Source organism: Trametes versicolor (genome assembly GCF_000271585.1).
Source record: "Trametes versicolor FP-101664 SS1 unplaced genomic scaffold TRAVEscaffold_1, whole genome shotgun sequence".
Taxonomy (NCBI): Eukaryota; Fungi; Basidiomycota; class Agaricomycetes; order Polyporales; family Polyporaceae; genus Trametes; species Trametes versicolor.
Genome location: NW_007360321.1, coordinates 1,708,967 through 1,722,121, shown reverse-complemented (window position 1 = coordinate 1,722,121; position 13,155 = coordinate 1,708,967). Strand labels below are relative to the sequence as shown.

The following is a 13,155-nucleotide window of genomic DNA, read 5'->3' as shown; positions in this document are numbered from 1 at the left end:
AGGCGTACTAAGAGTCACCGAGGTCTATGACTTGTTTGGCGGCCGCCCTGGCCGCCCGTCTCTGCTGTTTGGCCATGAGCTTTTGCAGAACATCCACCACAGGACCCAGGTTAGGCTCCCGCGAGAGCCGCTGGATAGCTTCCGAGATCCTGTCGAATGGATGCTGTCAGTGCACTGGGCGCCCATCACAGAGCAATAGGCCTTACTGAGAGGGGCCCTTTGCAACTACCGGGCAGTCTTTGAGCAGGTGATGGGGCACGCGTCCGCAGACTACACATGGTGGCTGTCCCACCATCTCCTTTACCTTTTTGGCTTTAGGAACATCGTTGGTGGGCACAGGGGAGGGCGGGCGTTTGGAAGAACCCGCGACCGCGTTCGAGGGTTTGGATATGCGGGGAATCGGTGGCGGGGGTATCTGGACTGCGGCAATAGACGGCTGTGGTTTGGATGTACTGGGCTGCGAGACACCATTCTTCGAGGGCCCTGCGGTGGGCCGTATGCCGTTGGGTGTAGCCTGAGCTGCAGGGCGCGCACTCGGGGTATCGACCCGAGTCGCTTTCTGCAGGGGTACCGCAGAGGGCTGAGGAGGTGCCTCGACGAGATGCAGCGGCTGACCGTAGATGAGACTGATCTTTCCGAGCCGATGAAGGGTCTCATCGATCACCCGGATAGCAGCACGCTATGATGCAACACGTCAGTAAAGGCGCGGTACAGGTGAGGCATAATTTGAGTCGCCGTACCCGCTCCTCGATCGTCTCATCTCCCGCATGCTGCATGAGCATGAGCCTGTACTGCGCCAGATTCTCCGGACTGTCCGTCATCGAGCACTGGCCGGGAGGATGGATCTTCCCGCATAGACCACAGAGTTCGCCCTGCGGCCGTCCGGAAGCCTTCGGTCGATTATGTATGGGGGACAGCGCTCGGGATGTCAGATCGGAATGCTTATGGCGTGACGCCCCCTTGTGCTTGGAATCGTGCTTGGAGGCGAGAGGCACCGGAGGGCTGGACCCGCGACGTTGTAGCATGATGATGTCGTCCATGTCCACGTCCATACGCACAGCGCTCGCATCCGACTCGGTAGCGGCATCCGATACTGCAGCACGAAATTCGGAGTCGTCTGACCCTGCCGACTTGTCTCTGGATTTTTTCCGCTTTCGCGACTTGCCCTGCTCCTTCGTCGGGGTATCGCCGAGATCCAAACTTTGCTAAGGGGCCGTCAGACACGAATCCGAGAGAAGACTGCCGATGTCACTCGCCTGAGGAAACACCGCAGCCGCTTTGCGCCGCACGCCACGCCCAGTAACCTCCTTCTCGCGTTCCTTAGCACGCTCTGTGGCAATAAGCTGGAGCGCCTTCGCCCACGAGTCCGCTTCTTCGGAGTTCTCTGCCACATCATCTGCTAGGTCTTCCAGGCCGTCCTTCTCCGCCGACCAAACCTTCGCGAACGCGAAAAGCGATCCAGCACCCGACTCTGGCTCGACTTCGTCACCTTCCTTCTCGGTCTTGTCGATGAGGTTGTCGATGTCATGTTCCGAATCTGTGATAGTCGCACTGTGAGCGATAGACCGAAATCGACCGCCGGGCGATACCCACAATGTATCTCCCGCGCGGCGCTCTCCTCGGTCTCCTCGAAAAGCGCTTTAGCTCCGAACATGAGGATCGACTGCACGTCTTCCTTCGAGCCACTCTCGTCGTCCATCTTCTGCACAATGAGATGGTCGAGCACGAGCTTCTTCTTGCCCGTCTGCATAATACGTTCTGCAACGACATCAGCACCTTGCAAGCAATGCGATGTGATGCCTTACCCTCGGCGGAATCCTTAACCATGAGCTTGAATACAAGTACTGTCTTCTTCTGACCATATCGATGTGCACGGGCGATAGCCTAAAATGGGACGTCAATATATACGCGTTTTAATGTCTGGAGAGATCGTACTTGAAGGTCCTGATAATATATTGCTATACATTAACAACATGCCTAATCATTTGACACTGAAATACCCGTACCTGATGAGGGTTGAAGTCGGGGTCGAATATGATGACTGTGTCTGCGCTCCAGAGGTTGATACCGACGCCACCGGCGCGCGTCGTCAGAAGGTAGATGAAAATGTCTGAGTCTGCCTTGTTGAACTCGTCCATGCCTTTCTGACGATCAGCTTGCTTCGTGTTACCGTCCTGGGGACATCATTAGACCGCTTGGCTGAAGGTCTCAAAATGACGCTTACTAGACGGAGATACTTGACACCCTCGCCGATCAAGAAGTCCTCAATGATGTCCAAGGCGATGACGAACTAGGACCTATGAGCGCACGCGCAGCCACGCAGGAGGTCACTACGCACCTGACTGAACAAGAGAACACGATGTCCCCGCGTGCGTAGTTTCGGCAACAACAACTTCAACAGACGAAGTTTTGCACTCGCCCCAACCAGCCTGTCATGAGTCTCTTGGGGTGGCAATCCTCGCGGCTCGATGGTCTCGGACACGAGGTACGGATGCTGGATGCACTTGCGCAGCTGCATAAGCATGTTGTTCATGTTCGATTTTGTCGTTGCGTTGCTGTTCTTCGATGCACCATTGTTACCGGACAAACTATTCAGGATGTCCAGGTTTTGACCTGTCCGATGTCAGCAGACGAAATGGCACCAGTAGGAATATACGTACTGAGGATTGACCGATAGACCTCCTTCTGGAGAGAAGCCATGGTGACAGGAACGATAACCTCGTTCTACGACAAGCTCTTAGTCCTACTGTCTCGCACGAGAGTATAGAGATCAGTACCTTGGGCGGCAGCTGCAGGACTTCTGACTTAATGCGACGCAGGAAATATGGCTTCAGTCGGACGTGCAACTCCTTGACGAGGTCATCGGTAAGCTCCTCGTACTGCCTCGAGAGCGCCTCCAGATCCCGCCACTCCTCGGGATCCAAGAAGTTCATGAGGTTGAATAGTTCTCGGATGTTGTTGTTCAGTGGAGTCTACGACTCAGACGTGAGCTTGTGGCATATGGATGTGAAGCTGATAAGTAACACTTACGCCGGTCATAATGATGCGGTGGAAGCTGTTCAACTCCTTGAGACGCTTGAAGATCAGACTCGCGTCGCTCTTGACTGCAGTGGAGTAAGCCTCTGACTACTTATGAAACTGTCCACGGATACTCACGCCTCTGTCCTTCGTCTACGACAAGTGCCTCCCATCGCGGCACACTCTTGAAGACAGGTGTGAACTCCTTCGCGTTGGTGACGGTCTCGTATGTGGTGACTAGAACATGATATTTCGCGCCTGTCGTCCCGCTAGCAGGGTTGTTGTGAAAGAGTTCATACTTCTTGATGATGTCTCGAGACTTGGCCTCGCCATAGAAAGGGACGACGCGGAGTTTTGGCGCCCAGCGCTCAAACTCACGAACCCAGTTCGTGATCGTCGAGTTCGGGACGACTACCAACGCTGGGAAGCACTTGAAGGCTGTCGCAAGATACCCAATGAAGGTCACGATCTGAACGGTCTTGCCCTAAAATGCGAGACATGAGCTATAGTGGTCGACAAAAGATTCTTTGAATCAATCCTTACGAGACCCATCTCGTCTGCAAGGATACAATTCTGAGAGATGTTCCAGTTGTGACAGAGCCAGTTGACGCCGTCGACTTGGAAAGGCATGAGTTTGAACTGGGAAGCTTGACCAAGCTCAGGCTGCGCTTCTGTTGTAAACGCCTTCTTCTTGAGCCATTGCGGGCCGGCTTTCATGACTCCTTGTTTCTTGTCCCGCAAAGGCACAGTGACGGACTGGGCGAAGATGAATCGCTTGAAGGCGTTCAGGTAGGCGGCATGACCTGTCTCGGATAAGCGAGGAGGCGAGTCCCAGGACGCTGTAAGGGAATGTTAGTCAATCAAAGCTGGAAACAGTAGAGGTGAAACGCCCAACCGTCATCGTAGCCAAGGTCGTCCCACTTGAGGAACGCCCATGCGACCTTGTCGGCGTGTTTCTCGCTCAATCGTTCCTTAGTGAGTTTCTCGAACTCCTCGACTGTGACCATCGTATCTGAGGGGGGCTCCTCGCCACGCTGATACGCGAGTTCTCGAGCTCTCGCCATCTCTGGGTCGTCTTCGCTATGTTCCTCGTCACTCTCTACCCTGGCCTTCTTACCCCTGACCTTGGTAGGTTTGCGTGGGCGCCAGAGACGAATGTCTAGCACACGGTCTACAGTCTTCCACAGCGGAGGAATCTTGCGTTCGGCGTCCGGGTTGGCGAAGAGAGGCGAGGTGTGTCCTCCGTCTTTCAAGGCAGGTGTGGCGTCTTCGCCGTCTTCACCTGCAATTTCGAAGTCCGCAGGTCCAGCGTCACCGTTCTGCTCGGGCTCGGACGCGGGGTCGGGGAGTAGAGGAATCTTGGAGCCAGCTTGGAGGAAGTTTTTCAACTTCGTTTGCGTCACGGCCAGAAGCCATCCGTGCGGAACCCACTCGACCCGCCGGTAACTGCGGTCGACCCACTTCACGAGGTATTCTCGAGGGAGCATGGCCTTGTAGTTGACGGGCTCATCAGCGGGGCGAGGAGGCTCTACAGCGTTCTCTGGGTAGGGTCGCCACGCAAGGATGTGTTCGACGATATACACGTAAGAGATGCAATCCCCGCACTTCCAGCCTGTCTGGTGCTGATAGTAGCGGGCAAGGTCGGCAGGAGAGATATCGTCAGGATCAAAGTCGTCAGGAACCGGCAGATGTGCGTAATGCGAGAGACGTTTGCAGGTAAAGCATCGGAAGAGCAACTCGTGAGGGCTGTCGTCGTCATCGTCATCCTCCTTCTGTTCTGGCGCGGGTGCAAGAGAAGGAGACGGAACAGTTCCATTCGTACCGGGGGCACTATGAGGAGCGGATTGGGTATCTTGATCTTGCGGAGCCGTGGTTGTAGCATGATGGGCGAACTCGTCCGGCTTGAGCGCGACCTCTTTGCAGCCCATACATACGCCACCTTTCATGCATGACCCGCAGATAAACTCGGTAGTTTGATAGGTGTCGAGTCCTGGTCGCCTTCGGGGTTCAGGCAAGCTGGGATCCGTGGCACGCCAACTGGCCTTATCCCGCTCCTGGGCGGCTCGGAGAATTTCATCCCGTTGAGTCTTCGCAAGACAGCCCCAATGCGCGGCAACAGGACACTTGAGGCTGATTCAGTCGTAAGCCGTCACTCAAATGCTTCACACGTAGCGGCGCTATTCTTACCATCGCACCCATCCGCCGAGAGCGTTGAGTCTCGTTTCCTCGTCTTCCGACTCGTCGTCTTCATTCTTCCGCCTCCGCTTACCCTTCTTCGCCGCCTTCGTTAGTTGCTCGTGCGCGGGAGTGGTGTGGCATTTCTCGCATATCCCTCTGTGCGCGATGAGAGGGGCAAGTTCCTCGTCCTCCTCTTCGTCATACTGGAGGTCCGCAACAACACGGAAATGGCCATAGGCTGCCCGCGACGCCTTGCCGCGAACAATCTTCTTCTTCTTCACAACTTTGCTTCGCGAAGTTGAGGCAATGTCTGATGCGTCGTCGATGAAGGCTGTATCCTCGAAATCTTCATCGTCCAAATTAGCTCGCCTGCTCGTTCGATTGCGTGTGGACTTGCGAGTAGCCCGAGCGACCTCTCGGACATCGCTGTCGCTGTCGGAGTCATGGATGACGATCGCGCTTGAACGCGTCTTCTTAGGACTGAACGGTAAGTCGCTGCCAAGCTTCTGGTTAGCATTGGCAGCGGCGGCGCGTGTGCTCCGACGTTTCGCAGGTGCAAGAGCTAAGTCGGAATCTTCCGCAGAGTCAAGATCCTGCGCTAGCTCATCTGAACTGTACTCCTCGACCGTACGCGAGCGGGCCTTGGGCCTTTTCCCGCGACCAGGGAGTTTTAGCGTCAGTACGGCTTTCCGAACGCCGGGATGCACTTCTGAAGAGGTGGGATCGAAAGGTGGTAACGTCCCAAGAGCCTTCGACTCCTCTATATGACATGCAACGCTCAATAACGCACATGATACGAGTCCACGACATATGCTCACCGTAGTCCTGTACCAAGCCCAGGTGACGAGATTCGAGGGGGCGGGCGGGCACCTGAGATATAAGTGGTAAGTGAGTTATTCAGACGTCACCACAGAGCAGCCAAATCGTCTCGTCCATGATCGCATATTATTCTCTGCATTGTCTTCAGGGTGAGCGGCGAGGGCTGCGCCCGACCTCATCGCAAGTGTTGCAGTACATGCATGAATGCTCTCACCTTATAGATCACTCCGTCATCATAGCGAACATAGTAGAATGACTCTGCGCCATCTCGAAAACCCGCTACGATGCGCTCCAGTCCGTCATGAGAGAACTCGGCGTCAGATTCGAGCTCGTCTTCAGCCACTGGCCGGTATCTAGCCTTCTGAGCGCGCGAAAGAGTGGGGACGTGAACGCCGGCAAAAATCGGGGTTGTATGCGACCCTTTCGACTTCACCGACCCGTCGAGTGAAGACATGGAAGTATCGCCAGGAGCAGGTGCGTCTGTGGACGGTTCGCGGTCGACCACCCGCGCGGGCGAGAAGAGGTGCATTGCGTCTGAAGCGTCCGAAGTTGGCTCAGACATGTTGGGGAGCCTCGCCAAGGTATATGGTGCCCAGAGAGAGCCACTAGACGCGACGCGACGCGTGGGGGGTGTAGCGAGAGCAGAGAGAAGAACGCGCCTCACTTTGTGGCCGACGCGCCAGGAAACGCAGGTGCAGCACGTGCTGCTGCAGAGGAACCCTGGCGGTGGTCGCAGGTTGCCATTAAAGGCAATTATTGCCTTTCTAGGTAGGGCTGTAGCAACAATCATAGCCGGGCTCGCTCGTCTGTGTCGTCCTCCATACCTCCTCCTCCCGCTCGATGTCGCGAATACCTCAGTATCCTCCAGAGCTCTCCAGACGTACTCGCGCCCCCAGCGTCAGTGATAATGGGGCCCCGACGCGCCCTCTGCAGATCAACCGGGTCCCTACTCGTCCTACCACACCTAGCGGCAGCAGTTCCGTAGCTTCAGGGTCTCCTGGCGGACCAACACGCCCTACCCGATCCGGCCTGCGAAGCAGACAGATATCCGAGTACTCCACGTCTGAACGAGTCTCGAGTGACTCGCGTACAACACGCGACTCCAGAGAGGCATACGAAGGCCGACCCGCCGGACTACCGGATGGCCCACAGCCCACTCGATCGCGTATTATCACACAGAATGGTTCAGAACAGCAGGCAAATGGCAGAGTAGGCGCAGCAGGAATCTCGCCTCCTCAAGTTTCCCCCACTTCCATGGCCGCGGTGGCAGCATTCCAAAGCTTCGGACGCCGGAGAGGAATGTCGAACGATGATGGGCCGGATGAGTACGAAGAGCAGAGGAGGAAAGAGAAGGAGGAGCAGAGGGCTCGCCAGATGAGGATCAAGGAGAAAGTACCTGGAAGACGAACGACCGGCAAGGCGAAGGCTGGAGATATCGACGGTAAGTGCCTCTCGAGCAGCAGCTACCGTTTCCACCTGTGCAGAACGAGCGTGGAGCTTACGTTTATTATAGCCGTATTGGACGAGATCAAGGATGAATGGACAGTAGTAACTGACCCCGATGTAAGTTGCAATTAGCAGACGTCGAAATAATGAGATTGATTGGAGCAGTTCAATCCAGTGGACCTGGCCCTTCAGCTCTTGGACGACTCTTCGCTCGGTAAAGACATGGACTCGTTCCGAAGGACGAAAGACATGCTCTCACGCGCCATGAAGGGGTCCGTCGACAGTGGGTTGGCTCTATACTGCGGAGCGAACTACGGACACCATTAACGCTGTGGATATTCAGAGCACTATCAAGCATTCAACGCCGCCCTTCCCCACCATTCGTCCTTGCTAAACCATCTTGATGCTACACAGTCTCAGATTAAGGACGCCCGCAATGCCCTCCAAGAGGCCAAAGAGACGTTAGGCAGCAAGCGCGCGGATCTCGTCCAACTGTGGTCTCGCAATCAGACGGTCGAGGAGATGATGCGAATACTGGACCAGATGTGTGTATACAGTGACATCACTACACATAGGCTGGCCTGCTCACTAGCATAATATCTAGTGAACACTTGAGATCGGTTCCGGACGCTCTGGAGAGCCTCATCTTGGAGAAGCGTCTGTTACAAGCAGCAGCTCTCCTTGTACGAAGTCTCAAATTAATCAATAAACCCGACATGCTCGAGATTGGAGCGATCTCAGACCTCAGAAGCTACCTAGTCGGCCAGGAGACAGTGGGTTGTCCTGAAATTGAACGCCTCCTTTTTGACATACCTTTTGTTCCTCGCCACAGACCCTACGAGATATTCTCGTCGACGAGCTACACAGTCATCTCTATCTCAAGTCATTCTGGTGCGAGTCTCGTTGGACCGTATACAACCCTAATCAACAAAACTGTAAGTCATACCTTGGATATCCGTTTTCTTCTGGCACATCTAAGTGCGTATCTCCAGTCATGGCGCAAACCAGTCTCGAAGAGGGAGAAGGCTCCAATGACACGGATCGCCCTCTCTCCGTGTCTTCACCAGTTTCACCTACGGCGCCCCGCGCAACACGAGTGGCGAAATTCCTCGATGATCTTGCCCTGCGCCCGAATGACCCGCCTTTCAATGTCAACGACTCAAATTACCGCCATAGCCTCTCTGCTGGACTGACTGCTAGTACATCTGCCTACGGGTTCTCCTCCTCTGTGTCGACCAATGCGCTATCGGCCTTTGCTTCAGCTTCAAACGCCCAACCCCGCAATCCGGAAGCTGACTCCTTCGCATACATCGAGATGCTCCTCGAGTCTCTCGCTGCACTGGGGAAGCTGGGTACTGGCCTGGACATCGTCGCACAGAAACTACCAGGAGAGGTATTCTCCCTCATCGAGAACACTATCGAAGAGGTATCGGAACGCGCGGAGTACGGCCGTCGCGGGTCGATGATCGGCATGATGGACCCAGGGTCAACAGGAGGGCGGCCAATGGATCTCTCGATGCTCACTGGCCCTATCATCACGTCGAACGCGCTAGGTATCGCCGGTGTGGCCGTTTCCGTGGCTCTTCACGGATCGACCGTGAACGCCCGCCGTACAATCACGGATGCGACCAACTTACGGTTGATTGCCTTGGAATCCTCGACGAAGGTCATCGATCAAGATATTCTCAAGGATTTCTTCTGGACGTTGTATTCGAAGCTCATCGCAGTCAGCGAAGGACTTCGGGTCGTTTACGAGGTCGCGAACCGGATTGGTTCAGTACGTCTTTCACCCAACCAGAGGCGCCACATCTTGTTCAAATACTAAGCTGCGTGATTACCCAGAGGAGAGATTACAAGGATTCCTCCGGTACCAAGCCAGGTGCTCTGTTCCCGTTGGAAGACGTTTGGGCGCCAATACAAGCAGAGGTGAATATATGCCATGACCCGTCCTGCATCCAAGATGTTGAATATTGCGCTAGGTACGGACATTGCTCAGTGACTACATCACCGATGAAGAGCAAGGGGCGATATCTGGGCGCAACCCAATCTCGTCAATCAACGAGGTCCTCCGAGATGGCCGTTTCACTCGGGATAAGGGCAAAGTGCGTTTTTGTTCTTTCACGTGCACACCTTGCTCAATAATTCGCTTCAAAGCCTATTTTCCGGTTCGCAGATACGGACGCCAAGTTTGCGACGAAGGCACTGCGACAACACGAAGAAGAGCTCACGCGCGTCCTCAAGGACACTGTGCCGGGGCTTGTCCAGGGTTCTGAGAATGCCCTACAGGCGACTCTAGCCGCAGTTGGTACGGACGATCGGCTGATGGGCACCGGCCAACACCATAGGGTATTGGTGCATCCGAACGCGTTCCACGTCAGTGTACTGTTCCAACCGACCCTTGCATTCCTCGATCGCATTTCGGACGTCCTTCCCGCTGGACTCGAGACCGCCCGTGCATCCAGTGCGGTGCTGGACGAGTTTGTCCTCAAGGTGTACTTGCCACAGCTAGAGGACAAGGTATCTGCACTATTCCACCAAACTGTCACAAGTACGTTTTTCGTGATACCTTGAGCGGCATGCATTGACAGGCATACCCAGGTCCGGACGCATTCGAGCCTGATTCAGCGTCATTGACACTGTCGCCAAAACCACTGGTGAAAGTAAGCTTATGTTGGCGCGTTACCCGTACCATTGCAATCTGACTCGTCCGGCAATGTAGGCGAGCGTGCAGCTAATGGCGTTGATCAATTCTCTCTGTGTCATGCTGCGGACGACTCCCTTCCATCGCGAGAACTACTCCCGGCTGATTTTGACGGTCATCGGGAAGTTCTATCAGCGCTGCAGCGACAGGTTCTACGACCTCGTTGCCGTCAAGGGAGGCAGCTCACCAGAAGACGATTCTCGTATCGCTTTGGCCGCTCAATGGGCGCAGAAGCCAGAGCTGGGGCCTTGCCTGTCCGAGCTACTGAAGTTGTTGTCTGGTGATACTTCGGCGGCGACCAAGCAGCAGGTATGTCGACAAGAGACGCATCTTGAAAACAGCCTGCTAGGTGAAGGTGCAGTTGGCAAGCACGACCTCATTCCTTCTATTCGCAACGTCTCCGCCCTCGCAAGCTTGTACCACAGTGTTGTATGTCCTCCATTTTTTGTAGATGCTCTCGTCTCACTTTCGCCTTCCGAACAGACTTGGTTTGCTGCACAGCTCGAAGTGTTGAAGGGCACCGATGATGCGACGTCGCTCACCAGCCCACTCCGACTCGAGCCTTCCAGTGCACTGTCTCCCACATCACCATACCTCCCCATCGTCACTCCCGTACATCCGGACGAACAGCTCAAACTCCCGCTGTCGTCTGCGATGGCTCTGTACGTATTCCCCATGCTGTGTAACGAGGAACAAATTTATTAACACCCTACAGACGCTTCCAAGCGCTGCACATGACATACGTACAGCTGGCGGAACTCATCCTCTACACCATCCGCATCGACGTCAGGTGTCGAGTCATCCACCATCTCGACCTTGCGCTGAGACACGTCAGTAATTTTTCGTCCGTTCGTGTCGGACCTAACTGACGGCGCTGTAACAGGGCATCTATCGCATCGAACGAGAGGCGGCCGAGCCGGACCCTCATATCATCGACCTCAACACGGAGATCGGCAACTCCGATGCGTCTCTCACGTCGTCATTACCTGAGGTTCAGCGCAAGTATGTATCCATGCTCGGAGTCGTCATATACATGCATCTTACACCCCCTCAGATTCGTGTTCGAAGGCATGGGCCACCTCATGCAACATCTCGTGATCTCGAACGCACGGTTCATTCAGTCGGCGAACGCGTTAGGGATCAAGAAGATGATGCGGAACATGCTTGCGCTGCAGCAAAACATCAAAACGATCACGGATGACAGCAACAGTACCGACTTCGAGCGCGCAAAGCGGTACTACTCGCTGTTTTTGCTGTCACCTCCTGTGAGCCTTTCTCCCTGCGTCAAGTTTGGTGTCGTACTGACACCTCACGCAGGACATGCTCGACACAGTCCGGCAGAAGCAAGAGTTCACATTCGACGAGTATAAGGCGATCCTCGACCTCCAGTGCGGCGTGCAGCCGAATCTCAAGAACAACGGCGCGCAAGCCGCGGATCGGAACTACAACATGTACCTCATCGAGCTGCACGGGTTGGAGCTGGAGAACTCGGCGGACGGGAGCTAGCGGGTGCAACGACGGACGTTCTGCGATTACGTTTGGAAGTATTTATACTCTTGTTCCTCCATACCCTGTTGGATACTGGCATCACCACTGTACTCATCCGCCCATATCTCATTTCTTCTTGCTCGGTGCCACCTCCTCCGCGCGCTCGATCCACGCCAGCTCGGCCTCCCCCGCCATGCGATGCGCCGGCGCCGTCCTCCGCGCTGCATTCGGCGAGAGCGTCGCCTGGAATTTGCCCGGCTGCGTGCCGGATGGTGTCATCCTCGGTGGCTGGTACACCAGCACCGGGGTGCGCGCGAGCAGCTGCTGGTACCGCCGCCGCAAGAACCTAGCCGGGAGGTGCGAGTCGAAGGCTGGAGCAGGTTCCTCCGCCGCGCCCTCTGGCGAAGCACGATTCGCCGACTGGCGCACCTTGCTCGGCGGAGAAGCGAGGGCTTCGATCTCCTCGAATACTCCGGAGCCCTGCAGCCCGACGGGTCGGACCCCGGCGTGCGCCAGCGCGGCCACATCGGTCTGACGCGGGACAGTGCCCCCACCTGACGCGGGTGCCTCTTGGATAGCGACTTGCAAGGGGAACAGGGTCCGCAGCAATTCCTCCTGGAAGAACCGCCAGCGGAGGTTGACCTCCCTGCGCTTGCTGAAGGGACCGAGGGCGATGGCCTCGGGCGACTCGGGGTTCGCGCGTGGGGGAAGGTTCGGCGGATGGGCCAGCGCCGCCGCATCGAGCGGTCTGGTCTTGCGCGACACGTCTGACGCGAGGAGCGCCCTCATCTCTCTCGAGTAGAAGGGCGGACGTGAGGACTCGACCGCGGGGATGATGCGGGGTGGCGGCGGGACGCCAGGCTCGGAGCGGAGGGGCTGGAAATAGGCTGCTTCAGTATATTGTACTCGTGTGGTTCTCGCGGGGTAGAAGCCTACATCTAAGATCTCCCATCTCAGAGGGCCTCGTCTGCCATAGGCTGTGTCGAGAATGTACTCGAATGATTTAGCAATGCCCGTGTTTGCGCTCTGCAATTTCCGCAGGTCCTGTGTGCAAACGACCCGGCGGTCAGTCACGAGTCGTCTTGGCTGCGACATGACATACCTTCCGAACACGACTTATCTTTGTCGGACGCAGATGCTCACGCTTCGTGTCGAGGATAGCGCGAACATCGTCCCCGACTCTGAGCCGGAAGAACTGGCTGCACTTGCTGTCGTCAGTCGGGACGTGCGACACGTATTATGCCGGGACGCACCGAAGATATTCAGTGGGGAGCCTTCTGATCTGCCGCAGGCATGACCGGTAGAGCGAGAATATCGATCTCACGTCGCCATTCATGCGATCTACGCTCTGTCGACTCTCGAGGCGGTGGCAGTCGGGCTCAAAGCTGCGTGACCTCTGAACGACGTAGCACAGGCGCTTAACAAACACTTCGGCGAAACTCTCGCGACGGCGCTTGTTCGAGCCTGCCATGCGACCTCCACCACCTCCAGCTACGGCATTCGCT

At 56.0% G+C, this 13,155-nt stretch overlaps 2 protein-coding genes across 2 annotated transcripts; one reads left to right on the top strand and one right to left on the bottom strand.

Moving 5' to 3' along the window:
* Positions 1–7: 7 nt before the first annotated feature.
* TRAVEDRAFT_158327 (uncharacterized protein) lies at positions 8–6,469 on the bottom strand (the record flags this gene model as incomplete). Its single annotated transcript, XM_008034600.1, has 19 exons — positions 8–149; positions 207–679; positions 741–1,205; positions 1,257–1,537; positions 1,594–1,758; positions 1,806–1,884; positions 1,936–1,944; positions 2,007–2,174; positions 2,225–2,290; positions 2,339–2,613; positions 2,661–2,724; positions 2,778–2,972; positions 3,031–3,104; positions 3,157–3,502; positions 3,562–3,857; positions 3,914–5,148; positions 5,206–5,956; positions 6,015–6,066; positions 6,230–6,469. 19 exons carry the CDS (start codon positions 6,467–6,469, stop codon positions 8–10), a joined length of 5,376 nt encoding a protein of 1,791 aa, XP_008032791.1.
* A 518-nt stretch (positions 6,470–6,987) lies between these two features.
* TRAVEDRAFT_25490 (exocyst subunit SEC8) lies at positions 6,988–13,011 on the top strand. The gene is made up of 20 exons (XM_008033628.1): positions 6,988–7,456; positions 7,529–7,578; positions 7,627–7,744; positions 7,805–8,006; positions 8,066–8,234; positions 8,294–8,396; positions 8,454–9,238; positions 9,304–9,387; positions 9,441–9,563; positions 9,616–10,009; positions 10,060–10,121; positions 10,181–10,591; positions 10,646–10,824; positions 10,878–10,992; positions 11,046–11,164; positions 11,217–11,427; positions 11,480–12,526; positions 12,587–12,696; positions 12,755–12,849; positions 12,904–13,011. Exons 1-17 carry the CDS (start codon positions 7,315–7,317, stop codon positions 11,666–11,668), a joined length of 3,456 nt encoding a protein of 1,151 aa, XP_008031819.1. The 5' UTR covers positions 6,988–7,314; the 3' UTR covers positions 11,669–12,526; positions 12,587–12,696; positions 12,755–12,849; positions 12,904–13,011.
* The last annotated feature ends 144 nt before the right edge of the window (positions 13,012–13,155 follow it).

Bases quoted from the DNA above. Each gene is read 5' to 3' on its own strand.
- TRAVEDRAFT_25490 (XM_008033628.1), top strand. From the start codon at position 7,315: ATGTCGAACGATGATGGGCCGGATGAGTACGAAGAGCAGAGGAGGAAA. The intron at 9,564-9,615 runs GTGCGTTTTTGT...TTCGCTTCAAAG, and splicing joins TCACTCGGGATAAGGGCAAA to CCTATTTTCCGGTTCGCAGA. The intron at 10,122-10,180 runs GTAAGCTTATGT...CCGGCAATGTAG, and splicing joins CGCCAAAACCACTGGTGAAA to GCGAGCGTGCAGCTAATGGC.